The following is a 21,733-nucleotide window of genomic DNA, read 5'->3' as shown; positions in this document are numbered from 1 at the left end:
CGGATATATATATGGAACACGGTGATCTTTTAAGCCAAAAATTACAGTGCAGCACCCATGGGTTTCGGCAGGGCAGAGTGACCATGTATAGCAGTTTCCACCTGAAGAACAGCCCCACCCGCCTGCCCCAAAATTTCAGTCGTGCCACAGAGGACCCAGAGCGCTACTCACCGTCGACGGGGCTGAGGTAATCGTGGATGTGGGCTGTGCTGGCTGCTCCGCCGCTCTGCATCAGGAGATCCCCATAGGGGTTTGGGTGGCCGGCCATCAGCGTCATTTGGTGGTAGTAGTCGGCGGGGTTGGCTCCCGGTGGTGGTGGGGGCAGCCCGAAGAGACTTCGCTCCTTCAGGTGCTCGTGAGCCACTGTTAGAGCCGCAGGCAAGGAGAAAAACATGGGGAGAAGGTTCCCACCGCAACGTTAGACCTCGGCGCTGACGTTGGCGGCCCCGTCTCCCCCCCGCGCCCCCCGCCAGCCCTGCCGCACGGCTCCACGTAGGGCTCTCGTGACGTGCGCTTGGGCGTGCTTCTACAGACAAAAGAAACTAAGCTGGGGCCTCTGCATTCCTCCATTTCCGCAAATTTATAAACAATCTCTCGTTCCCCCTTCTAATAATCCTCTCGTTCGGACGCAGCGGTACCCCGGGGAGGGGGGAGAGGGCCCAGCCAGTCGGCAGCAGTAACCCTGTCAGCATTAACATCCCTGCCTATTAGGAAGGAAAGACAAATGCAGCCCAGTTCCCGATAGCAGCGCGAGGAAATTAAAGCCAAGGTCTAATGCATAGAGCTAGGTTTAGTGTCTGGCAGCATAAAACCATTTTGGCTGCCAAAGCCAATTACGCTCACTTTCTCCCAGCTGTAATTTTTCAAACCTGCCTCCCCACCCGCTTTCCCCATTAACTTATTTACCACCGCCTTAAAAAAAAAAAAAAGAATAAAAGGAAAAGAAAAGCAACCCAAAACACGATGCCTTTTTTTCACGGCAAACAACGGAACTGGCTTTGGAAGGAGTGGTCGGGGCAGAGCACACGCACGCCAGCCATCAGACCTCTCCGCAGCGGGTGGCTGGGAGTTCAGATGACGTTTTAGGGGAGGGAAGAAGACGCATGTATCTCCCCATCACCCTAGCGATGTGTTTCTTTAGTTGTGGAAGATGGTTTTATGCTGCCAGACACTAAGCTGGGGGCCTTGTCCCTCTCCAGCACACTTTGCTCTGCAGCGGCGAAGGGCCGCTTGCCCCTGCTGTGGCTCAGGAACCGAGAGACGCTGGGGTTTGTCGGGTGTGCAGAGACTGCGTCCCTAAACCCTGGCTGCTCCCTGGGCTCTGAGCCAGCCGCCTGCAACTATGCAATGAGGCACTTCTGATGAAGTAAGGCATGACTTGCATGTCCCCAAGTGAAGGTACAGTTGTGTATTTTCCCCTCTCCCTGCTTGGCCATTTATGTCCTCAGCTCCCCGACACGAGGTCTACCAGGGCTTAGAGTGCATCACCACCTCTGTGTGCACCCAGTGCCAGCTCCCTGCATGCCTTCACCTTCCCCAAAAGCTGCTGCAGGGCAACTCAGGAGTAAGGAGGAAAAAAGTATTGCTGCTCTCCTTCACCCGGGAGCCATCCTGCCCGAGACACAAAGCCAACAGGGGATAACTTAGCCGGCTTTGCCTCATCTCTGCAACGTCAGTGCTTGGCAGGCCAGGCAGCCAGAGCGAAGGTGACCCTCTTTCGGGGAAGCAGGGCTCCCAATAGGGACATAAGAGCAGGGAAGGTCATAAGGAAGCTGAGAACGCTGCAGAAAGGAACGTACTTTAAACAAAATATTTATAATATGATCCAGCGGTAATAGCTATTCTCACGCTCTGCTTTCTCAGTGCAATGATGTAAAACAAATGTGTAGCTAAAGGGGAGGGTGAAGAAAAAAAAAAGGAACAAAAAGAGACAGCTCTCCCACTTCAGAGAGCAGCTGTGAAGCCTTTGCAGCTGTAAATCCCTGGGTTTTAGGGAATTTCTGAGCTGGTGAGCTACAAACTCACTGCAGTAGGAGTAGCACAGTGTCTTACCGTCAGCAGGGCTGAGGCCCCTGGCAGCAGAGATGACGGAGAGCGTGGGGCTGCCGTGGACAGAGCGGAGGTAGTGCTCCATGTGGGGTGCTACGTAGGGGTGCGGCGGGCTGAAGGGTGACTCGCCGGGCCCGGCGGGGTGCGGAGACAGGCGAATGAGGGAGATGTCGGAGATGACGGGGCTGCCGCTCAGAGGAGGAGGCCTGGGGTGGAAACAGAGACATGCCGTCACTCACAGCCACCCGGGGCGGGCACGGCCGCCTGCCACCCTTCTCCCTCCCACCCCACCGCCTTCACTCGCGAGGGAGGAGTTGGAGCACATGAGAAAAACCTCCCCTCTTGGCATACGCAGAGCCTGAAGCCAGCGCAAGCTTCCTGCAGACCTGCACCCGTGCTGCACTAAACACGTATGCGTGCGAGGCGGCTCGCCACAGCTGGGCTGCTGTGCAAGGGCCACTCGCCGCTTCGGGCAGCACTTGCACACGTGGGCTGTGCAGAGCGCCCTGTGCTAGACATCTCCCCATCTCCTTGCACAGGGAGCCTGGCTACCAAAGATGTTGGAGGCAAAACCCGGGTTTGCAAGCTCCTCACTGTCCCTGCGTATCCAGATGTTTAGTGCTGCCATGTGCAGGCAAAGCCCCGGACAGGGCTGCCTGTGAACGGATGTAAACGGCACAAGGAGTACCTATATGATCTTGAGGCAAGCCGTGCTTTGCTCGGCCCAGCACGCATGGCTCGGCCGGCGCCGGCAGAGCAGCCCTCCCCGCCTGCGTCCATCACGGCTTGCACAAACCTCCTTGACAGGTTGGCAGTATGGTTCAGAGGGCAAAAGTTCACCAGAGGTTTTATTGCATGCTTTCTGGGGGCCACCTCTGTTAAATCCCTCAGATCTTCCTCAGGCTGAGAGCTACCTGAGAAAGGAGACGGTAAATGCTGAGGGATTCAGCAGGTAACAAAAAAAAAAAAGTCACAGGCATGTTTCGGCACTTGAATAGTTTTTTGCAGGGTGAGCAAGGATGGAAGAGAAAGTGTGCGGACATCTCCCAGACACGTCTCCTGCCATACCCTCCAGCCTCTCAGACAAACCACAGAGGGAGCAAGGAGGGGTGAAAAAGTTACACGTCCTGACCTGAGATGCAGAAAATCTGAGCTAGACACTGAAAGAAGCAGAGTCGTCATTAGGCAAAATGAAAGAGCAAAATCTGCTTCACATTAGCTCTCTCTGTAGTCACAGACTGCTGGAAGTGGAGCTGGTGCGGAGACGCAGGTCATGGCAGGGACAGTGTTGGTCCCTGGCTGGGTGTTTTGACAAAGCTGAGGGAGGTGGGTGTGCATCCCATGGGGCTGCACCCCAGGCACGGGAGACCACAGGGATTCAGGATTTCAGAGGTCAGGGATCTGGGACGTGGGCTGAGCTCAGGGACGGTATTACAAAGGTCCTTCCCTAAGAATATCCAAACATGCCATTAGCGACTGCATGTCAGATCTGTCTCTCCATGCACAGACAACCACAAACACGAGGGTCGGAGCAGTTTAGACATGCCACCTGCACCTCAGGAACTCGGTCCCACCCTGCCTTATCAACAGTTCAGGTGCATTTTAATTTATTTGTAATACTTGCATATCAACAAAACCACACAGAAATGTAATATAAGCTTTGCAGACTTATTCAGCAGTTTACGAGCATGTTTGTCTTTGTTTGATCTTCTGCGTGTTTCTCTGTCTTTCTGATAAATTAGTAAACCTTGTGGCTTTTTGAACACTTTCTGCTGATGGGTAGTAAATTAAATGCCTTTTAAAATATTTACAGTTCAAAGTAGCAATACGCTCCGTGGCTCACTGGTGTGAAATACAAGGCAGTGAAAACCTATCAGATATAAAGGTCTTGCAGAAACGCACAGCCACAAACACACACACGCTCATCAGACCCGGACCAGGGTTTCGCTGGAAGAACACCCACCAGCATCGAGCCTGTTTTCTTTTACAGCACTGAAAGACAAACTTATGATGGCATGGCTACTTCAGACCTCATAACCTCCCCACCTGCGTTGCCATGGCCTTTCGTTACCAAAATTATGGGGCCACCAAAGTCCCTCTCCGAGTCACTCTCCGGTGCCTCTTGCCATGACGTCAGCCGCGGCGGCAGCAAGCTTGGGAAAGCTGCAGCCGAGGCTGCCGGGGCTGCTTTCTGTTGAGGCTGCTAATAAAGGCGGCCGAGCATGGAGCCGACCAATTTATTTCTACCGAGGAGGAGGGAGAAGTGAATCAAAGTCTCTGTTCCAGATTTAGTTTCAATTCATTTCTAATAATCTCCACCGCCTCATCTGGAAAAAATGAAACAGGATTAAAAAAATGATGTCATTAAGAAAACATCTGACTAATTTTTCTTCTGACGAAGACTTAATACAAGTGAGGGGGGATGTAAATTAAAAGCAGCCCCAATCTTCCCTGGGCCACAGAGCCTGCCTTAATACATAAGCCATGAAAGAAGTTTTCTTACATATACAATAAGTTCCCTCTTTCATCAGTACTCACAGCTTCTCCCAAAAGGGTTGTGAACTTCTTTGATGCAGGCTTGAAACTATGTATTACCAGGTTTACGAGCCTTTGGAGCCTCCGTTGATCAAACTGTGAGGCCGACATCTAAAACGTGTATAACAATATGAAGGGTTTGCTGTTCATTTTTCTCCATGTTAAATTGGGCAGAAGCGCTGGAGTCCCTCAGAATAGCAAAACTCCACTCTGGCCAAAAAGGTAACACTGGGAAAAAGATCAAGAATTCACCCAAAATGCATGCAGCTGGAGACTCAGGTGGTGTTTCAATATGAGGCTGGCCCCGTGCAGAACGACAGGGTTGGAGAGCAGGCTTTTCCTTATGGCTCCGCTTAAGGACTCTCCTTGCTGCATCCCTCTATCTGTGGACTAGGACAGCCATGCTCTCAGCCAGGTCTGGCTCCCCTAAGCCTTCCCAAGCAGGGATCACCTCTCACTGTTGTACACCTATGGTTCTTGCAAAGCACCGTCCCACGGTGCAGCACGTCCCAGAATAACGAGGTTCGCAGTAGCTTCCTTCCAGGAATGGCTTGCTTGGCCAGAGAGATCCTCTGCTGCTAACTCCCCAAAAGTCTGATTTTTTCCCCCTTTTTTCCAGTTGCACCACTGGCTCTATTTCTAATCCCCAAGACCCACATTGTGCCACTGCATAGGCACTCTGCAAATACCAAGCGAGAGGCTGCCATAGCCTCACAGGTCCGCTCCTGGCAAAGCAGAACAATTAGCCGCTGCTTTTCAGAGGTGGTGGCTTAAATGGACGAGAGGTGAAGTCGCACTGGGAGAAGGAGTCTCTGCCCCCAAGCCCAGCTCACCTCCCGGGCAAGCGGGGTTCCCCGTCCCCATGAGCCGAACCCCACAGAGGGACAATGTCCAGCTTGGTGTGCTGAACCAGCCCATGCAATGGTGCCATGGTGCCAGAGTTGGGTTTCTCAGTGTGTCTGTAGAGCTCCCTGCCCAGACCTCCGCTATCCGTACATCACTCCCTGCTCCTTCCCTGGGTCCCACGGATGGCACGAAGAAAACATCCCACTGCCTGGGGCAGAGCTCCTGGCTTTGCTGAAGCCAACGCTGTAAAAATCTCACTGTCTGCAGGGGGACGAGGGATTTCACCTGACCACATATATTTCTGAAGAAACCAGGATTCTAGTTTTCAAATAGGCTAAGGGAATTGGGTGTCCAAATGCCATTAAATTTAATGGGAGCCAGGGGCCTGTTTTCCCCACGGCTCCAGCAAGAAGCCCAGGCTCTATAATTAATGCTCAGGACTTGTAGAACAATTTGCATCTCTGACAAAGCATGAGAGCCTGGATTCATTTCCTCCCCCACCTAGGAGCAGCTCTCCCTTCCCTGCTCTCTAACAGAGGGAGACACTGAGGTGGTAAAGACATTACTGTTCATAGAAGACGACGACTTTGTAGAAAGGATGGGATTTTGAAATTGTACTGTTCATAGAATGGTTTGGGTTGGAAGGGACCTCAAAGATCATCTAGTTCCAACACCCTCCACTACACCAGGTTGCTCAAAGCCTCATCCAATCTGGCTGGATGGGCTAGATGAGGCTGCGGGGCCTCATGGTGATACTGGGGGCATTACAGAGCTGAAGGCTTTACAGAGTAGGTCTTTACCGGTGCAGTGGATAACTCTTCTTGGAAAGCAGAAATCCTTGCACTATGTACCTGGCTCTAGCCACCTGCAGAGTGGGACAGTGGGGCAGCGGGTACAGGCGGCAGCAGAGGAGCACGATTAGCACAAGGAGGGCTACCAGCATCCAAGACGTGACACACACAGCTGGTGGGACACTAGGAGATATTTGGTGGTTTCCCAGGAGCTGGTCACTCCTTAACTGTCCTTCACTGAGGAAAAGAGATCTGCTTATTTTTCCTGCCACCCATGTTTTGCTGAAAGGAGAGCCAGCTTGTCCAAAGCTCCCCGGTCTCATCTCAAAGTCTGGGAGAAGGAGTGGGTAGTTTTTCTTGGGAAAACAAGGTAAAAAATTTCAACCCATGGTTTTCAGTGACGCAGAGCAGTGTGTCCCTGAGTGTGCCTTGGAGCCCGGCAGTCATCCAGCTCTGGTGCTGCTGTTCACAGGAGGGATGCACGTGCTGCGCTCAGTGAATCGCAGCTGGACGCAGCGCTGAGAAAGGATCCTTGTGGTCCTATGGTGAAGGAGCAGCATGGTCTCTGAGGAGCCAGGCTGGGCTCCTGGGAAGGGAAACTCCTCTGGGACTGGCAAAATCAGTGCTGATTGCTATGAACAAGGTCTTGGGGCCACTTCTTCTCATCCTGTTCTCCCTCTGTGGTCATGCATCAGCAATCCTAAAATCTTGTGTGAAGGAGAGGTGGCACCATCTCTCCGCTGCTGCATGTGGGTCTGAAGCCTCTGCAAGGGGCACTCAGCAATGAATGCAACAGTTAAAGAAGTTGCACATTTCTGAAATAATCTCCATCGGTTAAATAAACGCCAGAAAAATGGGGACAATTAACCAGCGCTAATGTCCCATGACTAGTCTAAATTAATACTTACGTGCCAAATATATTCATTCAGTGGAAGACAAAGGGCTGAATACTTTTCCATATGCTTAATGGAATATGGACATTTGCAGGCAATTGTTTTGCTGTACAAAAAAAACACAAACGGTGTAGCTGCTATACAGAGATGGAAGCTAGGAACAGAACTGCTCATGGGGAGCCTGGCAGAGTTTTGCTATGAGTTTTGCTGTAAGAAAAAAGCTTTTAAAGCCAACGATCTCATTTAAACCCCACATAAAAATCTTGCTTTTGTTTTGTTTTAAATAAAACTTCCTGGCCTGGTTTTTGGAAGTCCTATGTACGCAGACCACTCAATGTCTGCAGGAGATGGAGGAGAGACATATGGGTACCCGAAAAATGGACTGCGTTCATGGCAGACACTCTACATATGAGATGCCAAACCTGTATCCAGCAGGAAACCTAAAATGCCCCAGGATTCATGCAAAACGATTCAGTCTAAACAGCTCTCGTCAGCCCCTCAATTTCACCTCTGTTTATTTCTGATTTAAAGTCCCTTACAACAGGAAGGGCGAGAGGTCACGACACTTGTGCGGTACCCTCAGGATCAAACCCCGCGAGGTCCCTCAAAACAAGGTACCTTTCAGAGGTCAAACCTGGGCCACTACTATCGAATTCACATGGCATTTGATCATTCACAAAGATTCCCACCCCCTCCCGTCTCCCATTTTTTCAGCTCAGAGAGCGGCGGATGCACCGGGAGGAGCGGCACGGAGCTGCCCAGCAGCTGCCTCTCCCTGCAGCCGCTGCCAGGGAGTGCAGAGCAGCCCGGTGATGAGGCGACGGGGAATCACTCATGCTTCCCAGCTTTCCCAGCACGGCAACAAGTTGATAATTATCCAGTAAAGTGACCTCATGCTCAAATGTAGGGCTATCAACTCAAAGATGTCAGCTTACGTGTCCCGCTAGGATGAGATCGGGATGGGGACCCAAGAGACATCACTGCTAACTCCCAGCCCTCCGCTGCAGGGATGCTCAGCGCAATCCATTTTATTCCTTTTTCCTGTATTTTCTCAGCTTTAAAATGGGGTTGATATCATCTCCTTTCTTTTTCCATACCCACGAAGATGAATATTATAGAAAATCAGAGCTACCTTTGCTAGTTCAGCAATTAATGCACTCACTCACAAGAAGCTGTGAAACTGGACAAAAATTGCTAAAGCTTCTCTGCAGAAATTTAATGGGCACGCTTCGAACAGTTCTTGTTTTCTTCTTTCCCTGCAAAAATGGCTTTGAGGCATCGAAAACATGAAAAATAAAAAAGATATTTTAACAGCGAGGGCAAGTTCTCATTAGAAGAGTTTATGGAGGGAAGTGGTAAATTCAGCGCTGCTGCAAGACTTTATGGCAAAACTAAGGGTTTTTCTGAACGGTGGGCTCTAAGTGTACTGTGAGGTTAGAAGTTTTAATATTAGGAAAGAGTAATTTCTCCCACTGTAGAAATTGAAGAGGGGAATCCTATGGCCAGTGTCACAGATGTCAGATCAGATAACTGTGATAATTCTTTTGGGCCTTAACAGACACATATGTCTAAATACAAACCCCTTTATTTGTTGCTCTGTGGTTTGGGCGCTGCTCTGAAAAGAATTTACATAGACACCTTGAAAAATCCCACCAAGCATCCATTGGCAGTGGTAGCTGTTCAAATAACTTTAAAAAACATGTCTTAAAGTCTCATCTGGTACCACTGAAGCCAAAGGAGACTCTGCCACTGGTGGCAGGAGCAACAAGAACAGCCTCCAATTCGTTGATTCCTCTGGTTTCCATCTGCACCATGGAAATGGTATCGTAATCTAAGGTGGGTGCCATTTCATAGCACATTTTTTTTCCATCCCTTAGAAAAACATTCAAGACTTAATGCAACTTCTAGCGTATGAGGTCAACTTAATATATTCGCTCCAAGTATGAATAAGGATTTTTTTGATTCAAAATTAAAAAAAAGCAGCTAAACATCTTTCATTTTTCCTTTCAAAAGACAGTTCTGTTTTTAAACATACCTGACTTCAATCCTACATTTAAAATACCTAAAACCAAGAACAAATGGAACAAAAGATTTTATTTCACCTAAGAGCATTATTCTTTTTTATCAACAAAATAAAAAGAATTTTAGCTTAGAGTTAGAATTTTTTTTCCATCTAAGGTCCACCAGAAGTTAACAACATTCTTAAGCACAGGAATAGGCCCTCAAAGCAGAAACTCTCCTAACTACATATGGTTTCTTACTGTATCTATGTCACATTTACCACAGTGCAGGTCTAGTTTTGGGTGACGCTTGTAGGCACAACTGCAACACAATAAAAACAACAATATCAATATTTGCTTTTAAAAGAAGAAAAATGCAAATTTTTAATAAGTAAGGTTGCCCTCCATTGTACAACACACAAAAAGCAAGACATCAAAGGTAGAAATTAGGGTTGATATGAGACCTTCAAACTCAAATCAAATTAGTGTCTTCAGGAGAGATCTTTGATTTAAGCTTAATAGTGGTGATTTTTTTCTTTGGTTGTTTTATACTTAATCAGCCACACGGCCCACTGTGCAGACATATGTTCTCAAAGTACATCAAAGCAAGTAAACATTCTGTTTCAGATCCTAATATCCTTTTTTTATCCAATTATCTTACTTACATGATCTTTTAATTTAAGTTCTGAAAGCCCACCTTTTCACACAAGCTTTCCTTTAGCGACGGAGGCAGAAGGATGACCAGCTCAGTTCTTATGAGATACTCACCAAAAAATCCTCACAATGAATAAATCAAAGAGCCACAGATGAGTCTCTAAGATAGTTTCTTGAGAGATTAATGATGAAAGCCTTCAGAGAAGAAGCATATTTTAAGAAGGGAAACTTCAAGGAAAGTAGCTGAGGGGGAGAGAAGGAAGGAGAGTGAGAGAAAAGGCATGAAAGAAAGCATGGATAAAAGTGCAAAAGCCAATGAAAGTAGTTCGGCAACAGACCAAAGGAGCGATGCAAACCTGGAGGCATGTGAACTTTGGGTTGGAACTCTACTCCATGAGAACTCTCTTCAAGTAGTCACAAAATTTGAGAGCTGGGGTGTCAAAATGCTGTGGGCTCAGGGTGGGGAGGGGATGAGGGCTGGTCAGAGGCATGGCGGGTGCAGGGGAAGTGAGCAAGGTGGGAAGCGGTGGGGAATAAGACAGGGAGAGGTGTAGACATGGACCAGATCCTGATGGCAGAGCTGAGCAGGAAGCTGGGGGAGATTTGAGAGTATTCAGTGCAGATGAGAAGATGAGGAAAATGGGTGTTGGAAAGAGAAGTTGACTGCGACACAGCCATTTCTCTGCATCTGATTGATTTCACTTGGGAGACATGTAAAGGATATTAACACTTTCGAGCGAATACTTTGCTTGTAGCTGTGAAGACACTGGGCTGGGGAAAACAAATGGGAAGCGTATGTGTTGGGGAGGAAATTTAAAGTTTTGATCCCTGCCTGGTATCTTCTTGCCGTGCTACTTTTGGGTGAGGGCTTTTCTCCCTTTGAAGGAAATAACATTCAAGTGCTACAGAGGGGTTTAACATTTAAAAGACTATTCCTGTAGTCCTTCTGAAAAGTCCCTTTTCATGTCATGCCAGCACTAACCTGCTGTGGAAAGAGCAAGTGGCAGCAACACCACAGCAGTGGAGCCCATGGAAGAGTCAAGCAAACCATAGGAAATGCTTATTCATTCATTACACTTTAAATCTGCCTTGGCTCTATACCCGTCATATCCCAGAAAAGCAAAAAAGGACCATTCCTCTTCATCATGACTGTAATACAATCAACTGGCTGCAGCATTACTCTAACCAACGTTAACTAACAGAGCCTATGTCTGACATCTATAATTTCATGTTAACAAATTAGGTAGACTCCTGCATTTCCTGGTACCTTGAATGCCCAAGAAGCTCATAACTTTTCTTTATATGCAAAATGTCAGGGAAAGGGCAAACAATGTTATGCCAGAAGACCATAGCCAAATCACTTGGTTGGAATGTGCTGTAAATCACGAGGTGAACAGAAAATGAATCTTTATTCCAGGACAGCGACTTCCAGCATTAATGTTGCTGCTAATACGCTCCTTTTCAATGGAATGTCCTCTTTCCATAATCAAAGGTCCTATAACTTAAATCCCATAACAAAACAAGACACCAAGGAAGGAAAACCTACACCCAACTAATTATAAAAAGCCTGAAATGTCCTACTTCTCTTTTCTGAAGTACAGAGGAAAAACATTGGTGTTCAGGCATTAGCAAGACATCTCTAAGAAGCAGTAAGCTGTTGAGACCAACTGGAAGCAACCAGAAAACCATAGTTTACAAAGGGGAATAAAATGAAATGGGAACAGGTACAGCACAGATGTCTACAAAGCCTTTGTAGACACAGCAGTCACAGGAGCTCTGTATGTAGAGGTGACTGTGATCGCTGCACAGAAACACCTCACACGTGTGTACACGCACCCCAGGTGCGCTGCCGGCACGCTGCGTGTGTACCTGCCTCTGGTGCATCACAGCACAAAGCAGTAAAAGACGTGCATTCCTATAATAGCAAAGCTTTTGGTCGAGGCTCTCTGGGTTTTCTGCAGGAATTAATTTTACTGGTATTTGACACATTTTAAGCAGCAACAGCACTCACAGAAACCTCCAAAGGGAAATATTCCTGAACAATATATAATAAATACATTGATTTCTAATAATAACCATCTGCCCTAAATCTTCTTGCTGACAGGTTTAGTTGGACCAAAGGCCCTTTTCACATCTACTTCATGACAGTTCCCATCACTACATAAAGACTTTGAAGTGCCCTAACGTGCAGTAAAATGCGAGATAACCTACCAAACTGTCAATATTTCTTCACTTCTAAAAGGAAATGCTAATGACACTCAAAGAGCTCAAGATGTAATATAAGATCTGATCCAGCAGGCTGGCTGATCTAGCCATCCTTTCCTTTGCTTCAAGCATGCTGAAAAACAAGCAATTATATGGTGAAGAGCAGAACTAGGTAAAAGTTTTTCACTGATACGACTGCAAGGAAAAAAACCTTTTTATTCCAAACAAGCTTTTTCTCTTGGAAGTGTCTGGAGCTTTCTGCACAAAATAAGAGAATTAACAAGAAGTTAGCGCTTCAATTTTAATTTCTTCTTTTCACCTATCATTTTTGTTTCATTTCCTTTTTTTTTTTTTTTCTTTTAATGACTAGAAAGAAAGTGACTCAGAAGGAAACATGGATGTTTTCAAAATCTGGACAACCTTCAGCTGGGAGTTAATTTTCCATAAGGAAAAGATGAATGCAAATAATTCAGACAGAGCAGATCTCTCTCCAATTTACTGCGATAAACAGCTGGCATTTCTCTACCAGTTCTAGCCTGCAGGATAGACTCTAGACTGAGAAAGGCTCTACAGCAGGAGAAACTAAATGCGTTAAGCAGAAGCCCAGTCTTATGGTAAAATCCCAGCACTGCTCGCTGCACTGTACAACTCCAACAGACTTCAAAGGAACCAGGATGCTGCTCCCATCCCCCAAATCATCAGCTCATGGTAAGAAAGGATGAGGTGTTTTATGTCTCATCATCCACGTACCTCTCAAAAAGCTTTCCTTCCAAAACCCTTTTGCTCCCAGATCTGTTGGTGTCATTCTCTATAGCTGCTCTCCTATTCTTCCAGTTTTCCAATGACACAGGAAAATGCAATATATTTATCAAGGAAGGAATAGGGATCTCCTGCTCCTCAGCTGTTTACTGCTGAAAGTTTACACTAGTGCTTTTCAACCCGTGGTTTGCAAAACCCTTGGTAATCACAAAAAAACTGCTTCAGGTGCTGTGAAGGACAGCAAAAAAACCTGCAAGCCTCTTGTTATTCAGGCCAAATTCACTATGCCATGTTTGACAACCCCACTGGAAAGTTTTTAGGGAGGCCACAGACTGTAATAGCTTGAAAACCCCTCATTGACCCTATGCTTCCCGCAATCAATAAAAATTACATACGAGACATTCTCAGAGTAATCACCAATCACGGCTTCGATCCATCCAACACCCACCGACATCAGCAAGCGCTGGAGCACGCACGCGTGATTTAGGCATCTCTGCTGCGTCGGCACAGGGGTAACCCCATCTCCCATGTCGGCAGTGCCGTATACCTACGGCGACACCTCCCTCCCGCCGCCATGCAAAAGGAGAACTGCGGGCCTCATCTTTCATTCTCTTATCTCGTGCAGCTATTCCTTATGCAGACACATTTTTGTATACAAATCCCATTATACTTGACCCTCGGTTCACCCTGTTTCCATTACGACGCTGTAGACTCAACCAGACTTGCTTCAGTGCCAACTCCGTGCTGTCATTCCTTGCGCGGAGTGGTAATAAAGAAATCACTGTTTTAAGCTGACAAAGAACAGATTTCTTACTAAGTAAACACTGATGTTTTGGTAGGGAAATTAAGTTATAAAATTGTGTCTACAAAGGGAGACCATACAGATGGAGTTTGTTAAGAGACAGCAATACAGTCAACAGTGGTTAATTCAATTGCCTGCTACTTATCAGATTTTTTTTAAAAAAGGTCTATCCAGCTTTTGTAAATGCAAATGCAGAAAAACATTTCAAGCAGTCTGTTGTCTTAGCTGGAGAGTGATGCACACAGGCACACGGCCTTTCGAGGCCAAAGTGCCTGCCCTTGCGCATCCGCCATGGTTGTGTCAGAGTCCAGCGGGTCTGGTGCTCGCCAGTCTGGCATGAGAGGAGGTCTGAGCACAGCACAGCTCATCACCATGCCACCACCCTCCAGTGACTTCACGACTGTGCCATGGCCTCACTTTCCCTGACCACTGCTTTTGCCTGCCTTTCTGCCTGCATGGTGCTCCTGATCAATTTTAGATGCCTCAAACCTTCTTTCATCTCAGGTCAAAACTGGGCACTAAACTCAGCTGGGTAAAGGTAAGAAATTCGGTGTCCCCAGTTGTCAGTTGAGCCTTAAACAACCCCAACTCAACTTTAGATGTCACATGTAATTCCCAAAAGAGCCAGGTTGACTCCAAGTAGTTGAAGCTGTTTCTCTTCTAAACGCAGCAACAGCAGAGGCACAGCCACTCTTCACCCTCCTCTTTCCAGGGAATCATAGCTGGGTTTCGGGTGCTGCCTGAAAAACAGTGAGTTTTTTAAAGCATCACTGCTGGCAAAGGTCCCATACACTCTCCTCATGCTAACGGTTCTGGTGATGGTCTGTACTGCTGGACTGGGAGCAAAAGCAGGAGGTTCCTCATCATTCCACAAACCTCAAAAAACACCCTTCTTCCATCTCACCAAACACCAGTTAATTCTCCTGTTACAGTATCCAAGTGAAGAGAGGGATGAGATCTCCAGTCCCATTTCTAGATACTCTGCCAAGGCCTCAAACTGTGCAGAGCCAAGGGAGAGGCGGCTGCTCTCTTTGCACGGCCAACTGCAGGTGCTCATCTCATGCGCTACAGCCATTGCTTTCCACAACAGCAGCCAAAGTCTGTCTGAGATGGTACTCTAGGTAGTCTGAATATAACCTCAATGATAGCAAGTGTGTTTGGGCACAGTTTAAAACGAGCAGAGTTGTGGGGTTTTTTTAAAACATTTTATCAGGAAGGATAGAAAAAATGATTTATTTTTGCATAGAATAAAGTTCACTATGGGATTCAGTGTGTAGCATGATGTAAAGTCTCAGGTGACCCAAAAGGTGTTAACATTGTGTGCCCTTTAAAAGATGCACTTAGTCAGTAAAACAAGATGTGTTTATGTTGGAACTGTATAAATACACTCATTTTGTTCATATAAGGTAAAAATCTAAAAAAGAGATATTGCTGGGTAATTAAGTCACCAAGTATTGGTTCTATTTAACATTCAAGAGAAGGGATAATAACATACTCAAATTTTAATGAAAACATTTGCAGTGGCTTTAATAATTCAGCACAAAATTTTATTTAAACATTTCTCTCCAATTTTGGAAAAGACAAACACTGGGCCATTGTATTGTGGTCTGAGAAAACAGAATTGCTCAGGTGCAGTGAATTATTTTACCTGTTTAGACAACACAGTGACAAAAGAGCCAACCCTGAAAATCAAAGCTATGCTCAAATCCCTGCAGTGAGGCTTTTTCCATGTGGTAGCAGCTTTTGAAAGTTGCATCAGTCATCTTTTTGCACCTTCAAATATCTTTTGCAGCCCAAGTTGATTTCAGTGGGCTGTAAGCTCTTACATGCATTCATTGTGGGGACAGACTGCTGATGGGATTTTGATGTCTAAATAGTTCTGACTCGGAGTCTACTTTGAAAAATAGGACTTAAGGCCCCAAACTTTGCATGTTTCAGGTTTTTATTTAGTTCTACTTGCTGTTTGGTTTGCTAAAATAAGCAAAGGACATAACAGGTGAAAATAAAGTCGATTTTATTGTTTAAATTATCTATAGTGTTACTAATAACCAAGGAAATTCAATGATCCAGAATTGAACTTCTAATATTAACAATTCCCTTTACGCGTGTCACATTATGTTGCAAGTTTTAAAGCTGTTCATAATATAATGGCAAAATAATTAGTCTTACTCAGTACTGCAGTACACCTTTGGTACTCATGAATGCTGTAAGGATTAATACAACCATTCACGCCTGCTATAAAAGAGCTTCTAGCCAATAAAATGTGGTACAAGAATGCACAGGCCGTTCTCTAAGCTGAGTCATAGAGTATCTGAGGGACAGAGCAAAGTGCAAGAAGAGTTGTAAGGATCTATGGGTAGGAGATACACTTTTAATTACACAAGTCCCACTTGAAAGCTCTCATCCCGTTGTTCAACGAAGCAGGACAAAAGTTTGACGAGCCAAAAATGAAGAACAAATGCAGCTCATGCTATTGTACGCATGGATTTTTAGTGGCATATTTGTCAAGCTATGGTGACGCTCCCAAAGATGCCAGATTCCCTGGCTGCACCATCTCTGTCTTCTACCTTCAGCCTACAAGAACAGCTTCTAAAAGTCTCCAGTTTCATTTTAGTAGAAGGTTTGCTCCTGGACTCCAGAGAGTCTCTCATTGGAAACTCATATGCAATCAGGGGGACTGCAGACCACGATGCACTGCAAGCAAGGAGATTATCTTTCAGCTTAGCTTTCATCCACTGAGGATGATAACGGGGAGGAGATTAGACTGAGACCTTGCACTCGTAAGTAAGGAAGACTACCTACACACACAGACACTTACATACAAATCCTTACTGCACTGGAAGTTCACAGATCACAGTAATTCTGCTGGTGAAATAGTGAACCACAAAATTGCCCTGCCTGGGAGAAAGGCCACCAACGAACGCAGAGGTGGTAGGGCTGGGTTTATGAAAGGCAAAGCAATGAAATCAATCACAGCAACCAGAGTCTGGATAAAGGTCAGTTTGGCAATATAGTCCAAAACCAAATGACGGGATAGGAAACCACTGCATCTAGGGCAAGATTTTGGGAGGAAGCGCAATCTGCTCTTCAGTGCAGGGCACCTCAAGGAATTTTCTGTCCCTCAGTTTGTGCCATTTACTCACTGAGTCACCCTGGGAAAGGTCAGTCACCCAATATGCTGCACCAGTCTGACATACCCGAAGCAATGTGACACCCGTGCACAGACCAAGCCTGAGTCTCTGCTCACCATCTGTCTTTATCAGAAAACATCACATAATTCACTGGAAATGCAAACTCTGCTCTGCAGGGATCAAGTATGGAGAAACTAGGCTGATAGGATCCTGAGGTCCATCAGCACATCAGGACCTCAAGGGAAAGAATCTACAGCTCGCAGTGCTCCTACCTTCTTCACATTTGGCAGAAGCCGGCTCTTAAAAAAACAAACAAACAACTCTTTGAAGAGTTTCTTATTCTTGCGGTAACACTCAGCACTGACAGGATTCAAACCAGACGCGGCTGAGGGAAGTCTGGAGTCATACCAGGTCTAGATCTCACATGCCAAGAGAGGTCAAGACGTAGCCAAGCCTTGAATAGATGACTTGCAAAGAAAATCCCAGGACATGGAGGAAGTGGTGTTGGTGGGAGAGTGGCTTTCCTTCTGACTCATTAGGCAACACCACGTGACGATGGTCTGGTGAGGAATATAGAATGGCTGTCATTCCTGTCTACTAAAGCCCAAAAGTCCAGTGCATTTGTCCTTGGTAAAAGTCCTGTGGGACTCTTGAAAAGACATGGGTTGTAAAATATCTAACCTGGCTCAATTCCATTTTAGTCTCTTAAATTGTGGTCATCTCCTTGCTGTCTGCCCTGAGGGAGGGTTTGAACTTTCCTGACCTAACCTGAAAATTGGTTTGGTTATATGTGCGTGTACAATTTCTTTTCCAAAGATGGCTAGAAATTTATTCGGAGTTTGGAAGTCTTCTATTTTTTCAAGCGAATAAAGTGGTTTGGCATCTGCCGACATTGATTTCACTATGATAATTTCTCTGTTTAGCGATTTCTACTGGAAATAATATACAAACAGGTAATAACTATTTAAGCGTTCAAATGTACTGGATAGAACTTTGCAGATGCTCCACATTTCATCGGTTCCTGGCATTACTTCTTAGAGAGAAACAGTTGAGCTGGAGGAGTAGGAAAAAGGGAAAAAGCTAGAAAAACTTTTATATGATTTCTCCCCTGGGAACAGACTGCAAAATCCTTCCCACTATAGACAGTAGAGTAATTCACCCTGACCTGGTCCCCACCATATACTAACTCTCATGCTGTACCCTGACCCCATAAGATGCCATCACAAAATGGATGCCTTATGATCAGGGTAAAACAGCAGCAAAGATCTCATTTTGGTTCTTTCCAAAGAACTGGAAACACCATTGGCTCCTTGAGGGTCCTTTCAAACAAGCAGGATCACACTGTCTGACCTGAGTGGCGATTAGTTACTCAAAGCAGCACTTCAAACACCTTGAATTCCTTGAAAACTTGCTCTTCCTAGGGAGCAAACACCGGGGCATTTTGTCCGCATGGTACCATTGCGGCTAGGCTTCTCCAAGTTGGCCTGTTTGACACCGCCGCTGGGATCCCTGTGATGATGCTGGACTCACAGCAATGTTATGTGGAAGTAACTACAGAGCTCTGGACTCTCTTCATTAGGCGTGGACTTCTACTTTGATAAAATTATCTAAACAAACACAACTTAAGTGAAGGCTTTCATGAGAATATCAGCAAATAATGCATTATCATAACAAGTCTGAAGTCAACTGCCAAGTCCATATTGCCACAAGAAAAATCTCTAATATAAACTACTTTTACAGCAGGAATCCACAAGTGGGATTTAGTAAACTTTTTTATTTTATGGCATCTTCAGAAGAACACCTCTCTCCAGGACAGTTCCTCTGAAGTCAATGGACCTAAGCACGTCTTTCTAATTAAACTTAGGTTTCTTCCTGAACAGGGAGAGACTTAAAACCAGTTCTGTATCCTAGATCACTTTCTATATGTCCCTCTGCTTCATCAGCTCATAATTTATTTTCAAATATTTTCTACAAATAACTCTTCGCCTTCTTTGCTAATCTCCATTAGACTGATCTTCCTTTCATTCACTGATTTGATGACTGAATGTGTTAATTCCTTCACCATACTATCTTTCTACACCTTGCTTTTTGTAATCTACAATGCCGTTTTTCCCTTGTAAAATATCGTGCTGCACTTGAGTTGGAATGAAAGACAGTATATGAAATCAAGTGTTTTATCTCACAGTGAAGACAAATAGTCTCAAACAAGAATACGCATGTAAGAACATTGCCCTAATGCAGCTGTAAACTTTCCTATTTTTAATGCATTAACCACACTCCGGTAGTCTTTCCTCTACCAGTGGTAATTTGGGATGTGTGGTTACTCTGTGGGATCTTAAGAAGCTTCCAGATGAAGCATTTAATCAGCAGGTACCATGTCCTGCAGCTGGTTTGCAAATCAAAAGCCGTGTAAGTAGCCCTAGAACCAAGCTAGGAAAGCCCCTCGTGAAGGGGTGAGAGGACAAATAAGACAAATTCTTCTTCAGGATGCTTTTACAGGATCAAAACTGAAATATTTCAAAGGCTCTTACAGGATTTAGGAACACACGTTTATTTCTCAGAGAGACTTAAACTCAAAAAGCTCAATGTGACTTCATTTCATACAGCTCTAGCATATTTTTTCAGGCATGCCCGACTGCACCCAGATGCTGTTATAAGTGACTTGGGTACACAGGTACAGAGTAGGGAGAGGTGTAAGAGAGAGAGATAAAATGAGTTATGGCAGGAAGAAATACCTCTGCTGTGAGGAGGCTCCACCTGTATGAAAGAAGCACTCATAGAAAGGGCAGGAGGTGGTGGTGGTGGAGCCTAACTCTCACATTTAATATAACAGGAGGCACTGAGCAGCAGGGAGACCATGGTACAGGTCCTTCTGCTCCCCAGGGGGTGCAAAAGGATAGCTTCTACTTCCCGGGCTCATGTCATGCTGTAAAGCATCCCCCCCGTCAAGTATCAGCTTAAAAAAAAAAAAAAAAAAAAAAAAAAAGTCATTGAAAGGCTCACAGTCTCCTGGTTTCACTACCAGTTACCAGGATCAAATATATTAAAATCCAGCCCCATACATGCCCATAAACTGAGCGCAGGGAATGCAGTAAACTTGCTCTTGAAGTGGAGTCTGGCCAACTGATCGCAACTAAACCTTGAATATGTTCTTTCCACAGCACATCCTCCCACAAGATTGGCCATGTGCATGATCCTACAACAGAGAGGAGATAGGACAGAAAACATCCCCATTGATCCTACAAGAGCTGTATGACTTGGATGCATACGCTGGACTCCAAGTACGCACAAACCACCTCATTAACATGCTTGTGTTTCTTAACTCCATTCTAGCCATTTTCTTAATTTTTAGGAACTTAAACCTTTCCTAGGGCTGACTTTGGGGTCCTGAGTTTCAAAGGATGTTGGGGGAGTGGGACATTAACTGAGATCCAGTACGTTTGAGAAACCTGCTGTGCCTTTACATCACCACTGCTTGACAAGCCAGCCCTAAGGGGCAACATTATTTTGAGACCCACAACACCCGCTTTCAAAATAATGGTGTTAGCCAGACCCAATACAGGGGGTGATGTATGATCTGAAATCATACAGGCACTTTTTAAAATTTGACCCTTCAGTAACGCTCTACATTTTAGCTCTGTTAGTTGTCTATTTAATATCAACGGTGAAACATAAAAGAACAGGCATGAAAAGCCTCCAAGGCAGAAAACTGTGTAAAATCACCGATTCTCAAAACGGTCTGGCACACAGAAGAAAAACATACATACGTGGTTTAGTGTCAAAGCCAGGGATCTAGAAAGCTCACGTAAATGCACACATTCCCAAAGGACCTCTCTGCAGATCTGACATTTGCCAGAGTAACAGCACCCAGTTCTGCCCTTTGGTTTGTGCAGAATTGTGTGCACAGTGTTAGCTGCAGGCAGGGTATCCAGATCCACAATTCTCCCAAATAGGGTCCTTTTTTCCTTAGTTTTTTTTTTTTTTTTAATTTCCCCTCAGCCATCTGGGTGGTCTGAGAATCAGACCCAAAATACCTAGGATCCCTTGAACCACATGTTCTAATCCCAGCAGAGTTGACTCAGCCCTTCATCCTTCCAGGATAAATTGACTTCTCTGCTCTTTATTGCGTGGGGGGAACTTTTGGATGAGATTTTAAAATTTCCACTCCATATGGACATTAAAAAATCCTACATTTTTCTTCCAGTATCACAAGCCAGCATTCCTGCCATTAGTTTTTATCTCTCGGCACCTTGTGTTATTTGCTTCCCATGGCCACTGGTAGCTGGGAACCCAGATTAAGCAGCACCTGAAAAGTGATGTGCCACAGGCTTCTTTTCACAAGCCAATGGGATGGATGGGTTTTGTCCATTTATCTCCACACACACTGGAAAGATTTCAGAGAAACACAGTGAAAACGAGGAGGCTGAGCAGATTGATATTTGAGTATATGCTGCAGTCTGCAGCCTGGCCAGTTCATTAGTGCGGGCAGGAAGGAGATGACAACATGCAGCAAGTATCTGGAGGGACGTGTTACACAAGGAGGTGTGCTTGGAGCAGAAGAGTGAAATTCAGGGAGAGAAAAAAAGGAGGGTGGACTAGGAAGGCAAACTGCATGGAGAGCTTTTTATACTGAGAAAGAGTTTGCTACAGGATTGAGTAAAAGTTCAACCAGGAGATACAGGACCAGAAAGGGGGAACCCGCACACCGGTGTGCTGTACAGGAGAAAGTGCTGCACAGGAGCAAAACACGGCAACAGGTCATCATCTCTCATCCTCATGACTTTAAGAAGCCAGTGAAACACCATCTAGAGAAGAGATTTATTTAGGATTAAGACAAAGGAGAGGCCAGGAGGGGCAGTGCTCCACATTTAGCCAAGAGAAAACTCGGGAAACAAATTTGGAACACTGGAGTTTAAAAGGGCAGGAGATTGACACTGAACGTTTATCCATTTTCACAGGATGCTGAAAGCAATGGAGAATGGCAATACCATTGAGATAGTTTCTGAAAGACCTGCACTCTCCATTTAGAAACTGTTTAGAAAGCAGCGGGAGAATAGAGTTCAAATAA

At 45.6% G+C, this 21,733-nt stretch overlaps 1 protein-coding gene across 4 annotated transcripts in view; it reads right to left on the bottom strand.

Moving 5' to 3' along the window:
- GLI2 (GLI family zinc finger 2) overlaps positions 1 to 21,733 on the bottom strand; it is a 145,516-nt gene that overhangs the window by 37,624 nt on the left and 86,159 nt on the right. For 2 of the 4 annotated variants that reach the window (XM_086615324.1, XM_086615325.1), the window contains 2 exons: positions 2,053 to 2,255; positions 172 to 363 (listed from right to left, as the gene is read on the bottom strand). In XM_086615324.1, coding sequence (XP_086471450.1) covers positions 172 to 363; positions 2,053 to 2,255 — 395 coding nt within the window. Of the gene's footprint in view, positions 1 to 171; positions 364 to 881; positions 885 to 2,052; positions 2,256 to 21,733 lie in introns of all 4 variants that reach the window. The other 2 variants (XM_086615323.1, XM_086615326.1) reach the window with 2 other exon arrangements.

The sequence above is a fragment of the Tauraco erythrolophus genome, chromosome 8 (genome assembly GCF_009769465.1).
Source record: "Tauraco erythrolophus isolate bTauEry1 chromosome 8, bTauEry1.pri, whole genome shotgun sequence".
Classification (NCBI taxonomy): domain Eukaryota; kingdom Metazoa; phylum Chordata; class Aves; order Musophagiformes; family Musophagidae; genus Tauraco; species Tauraco erythrolophus.
The sequence above is the reverse complement of the archived record's forward strand: the minus strand, read 5'-3'. Positions and strand labels throughout refer to the sequence as shown.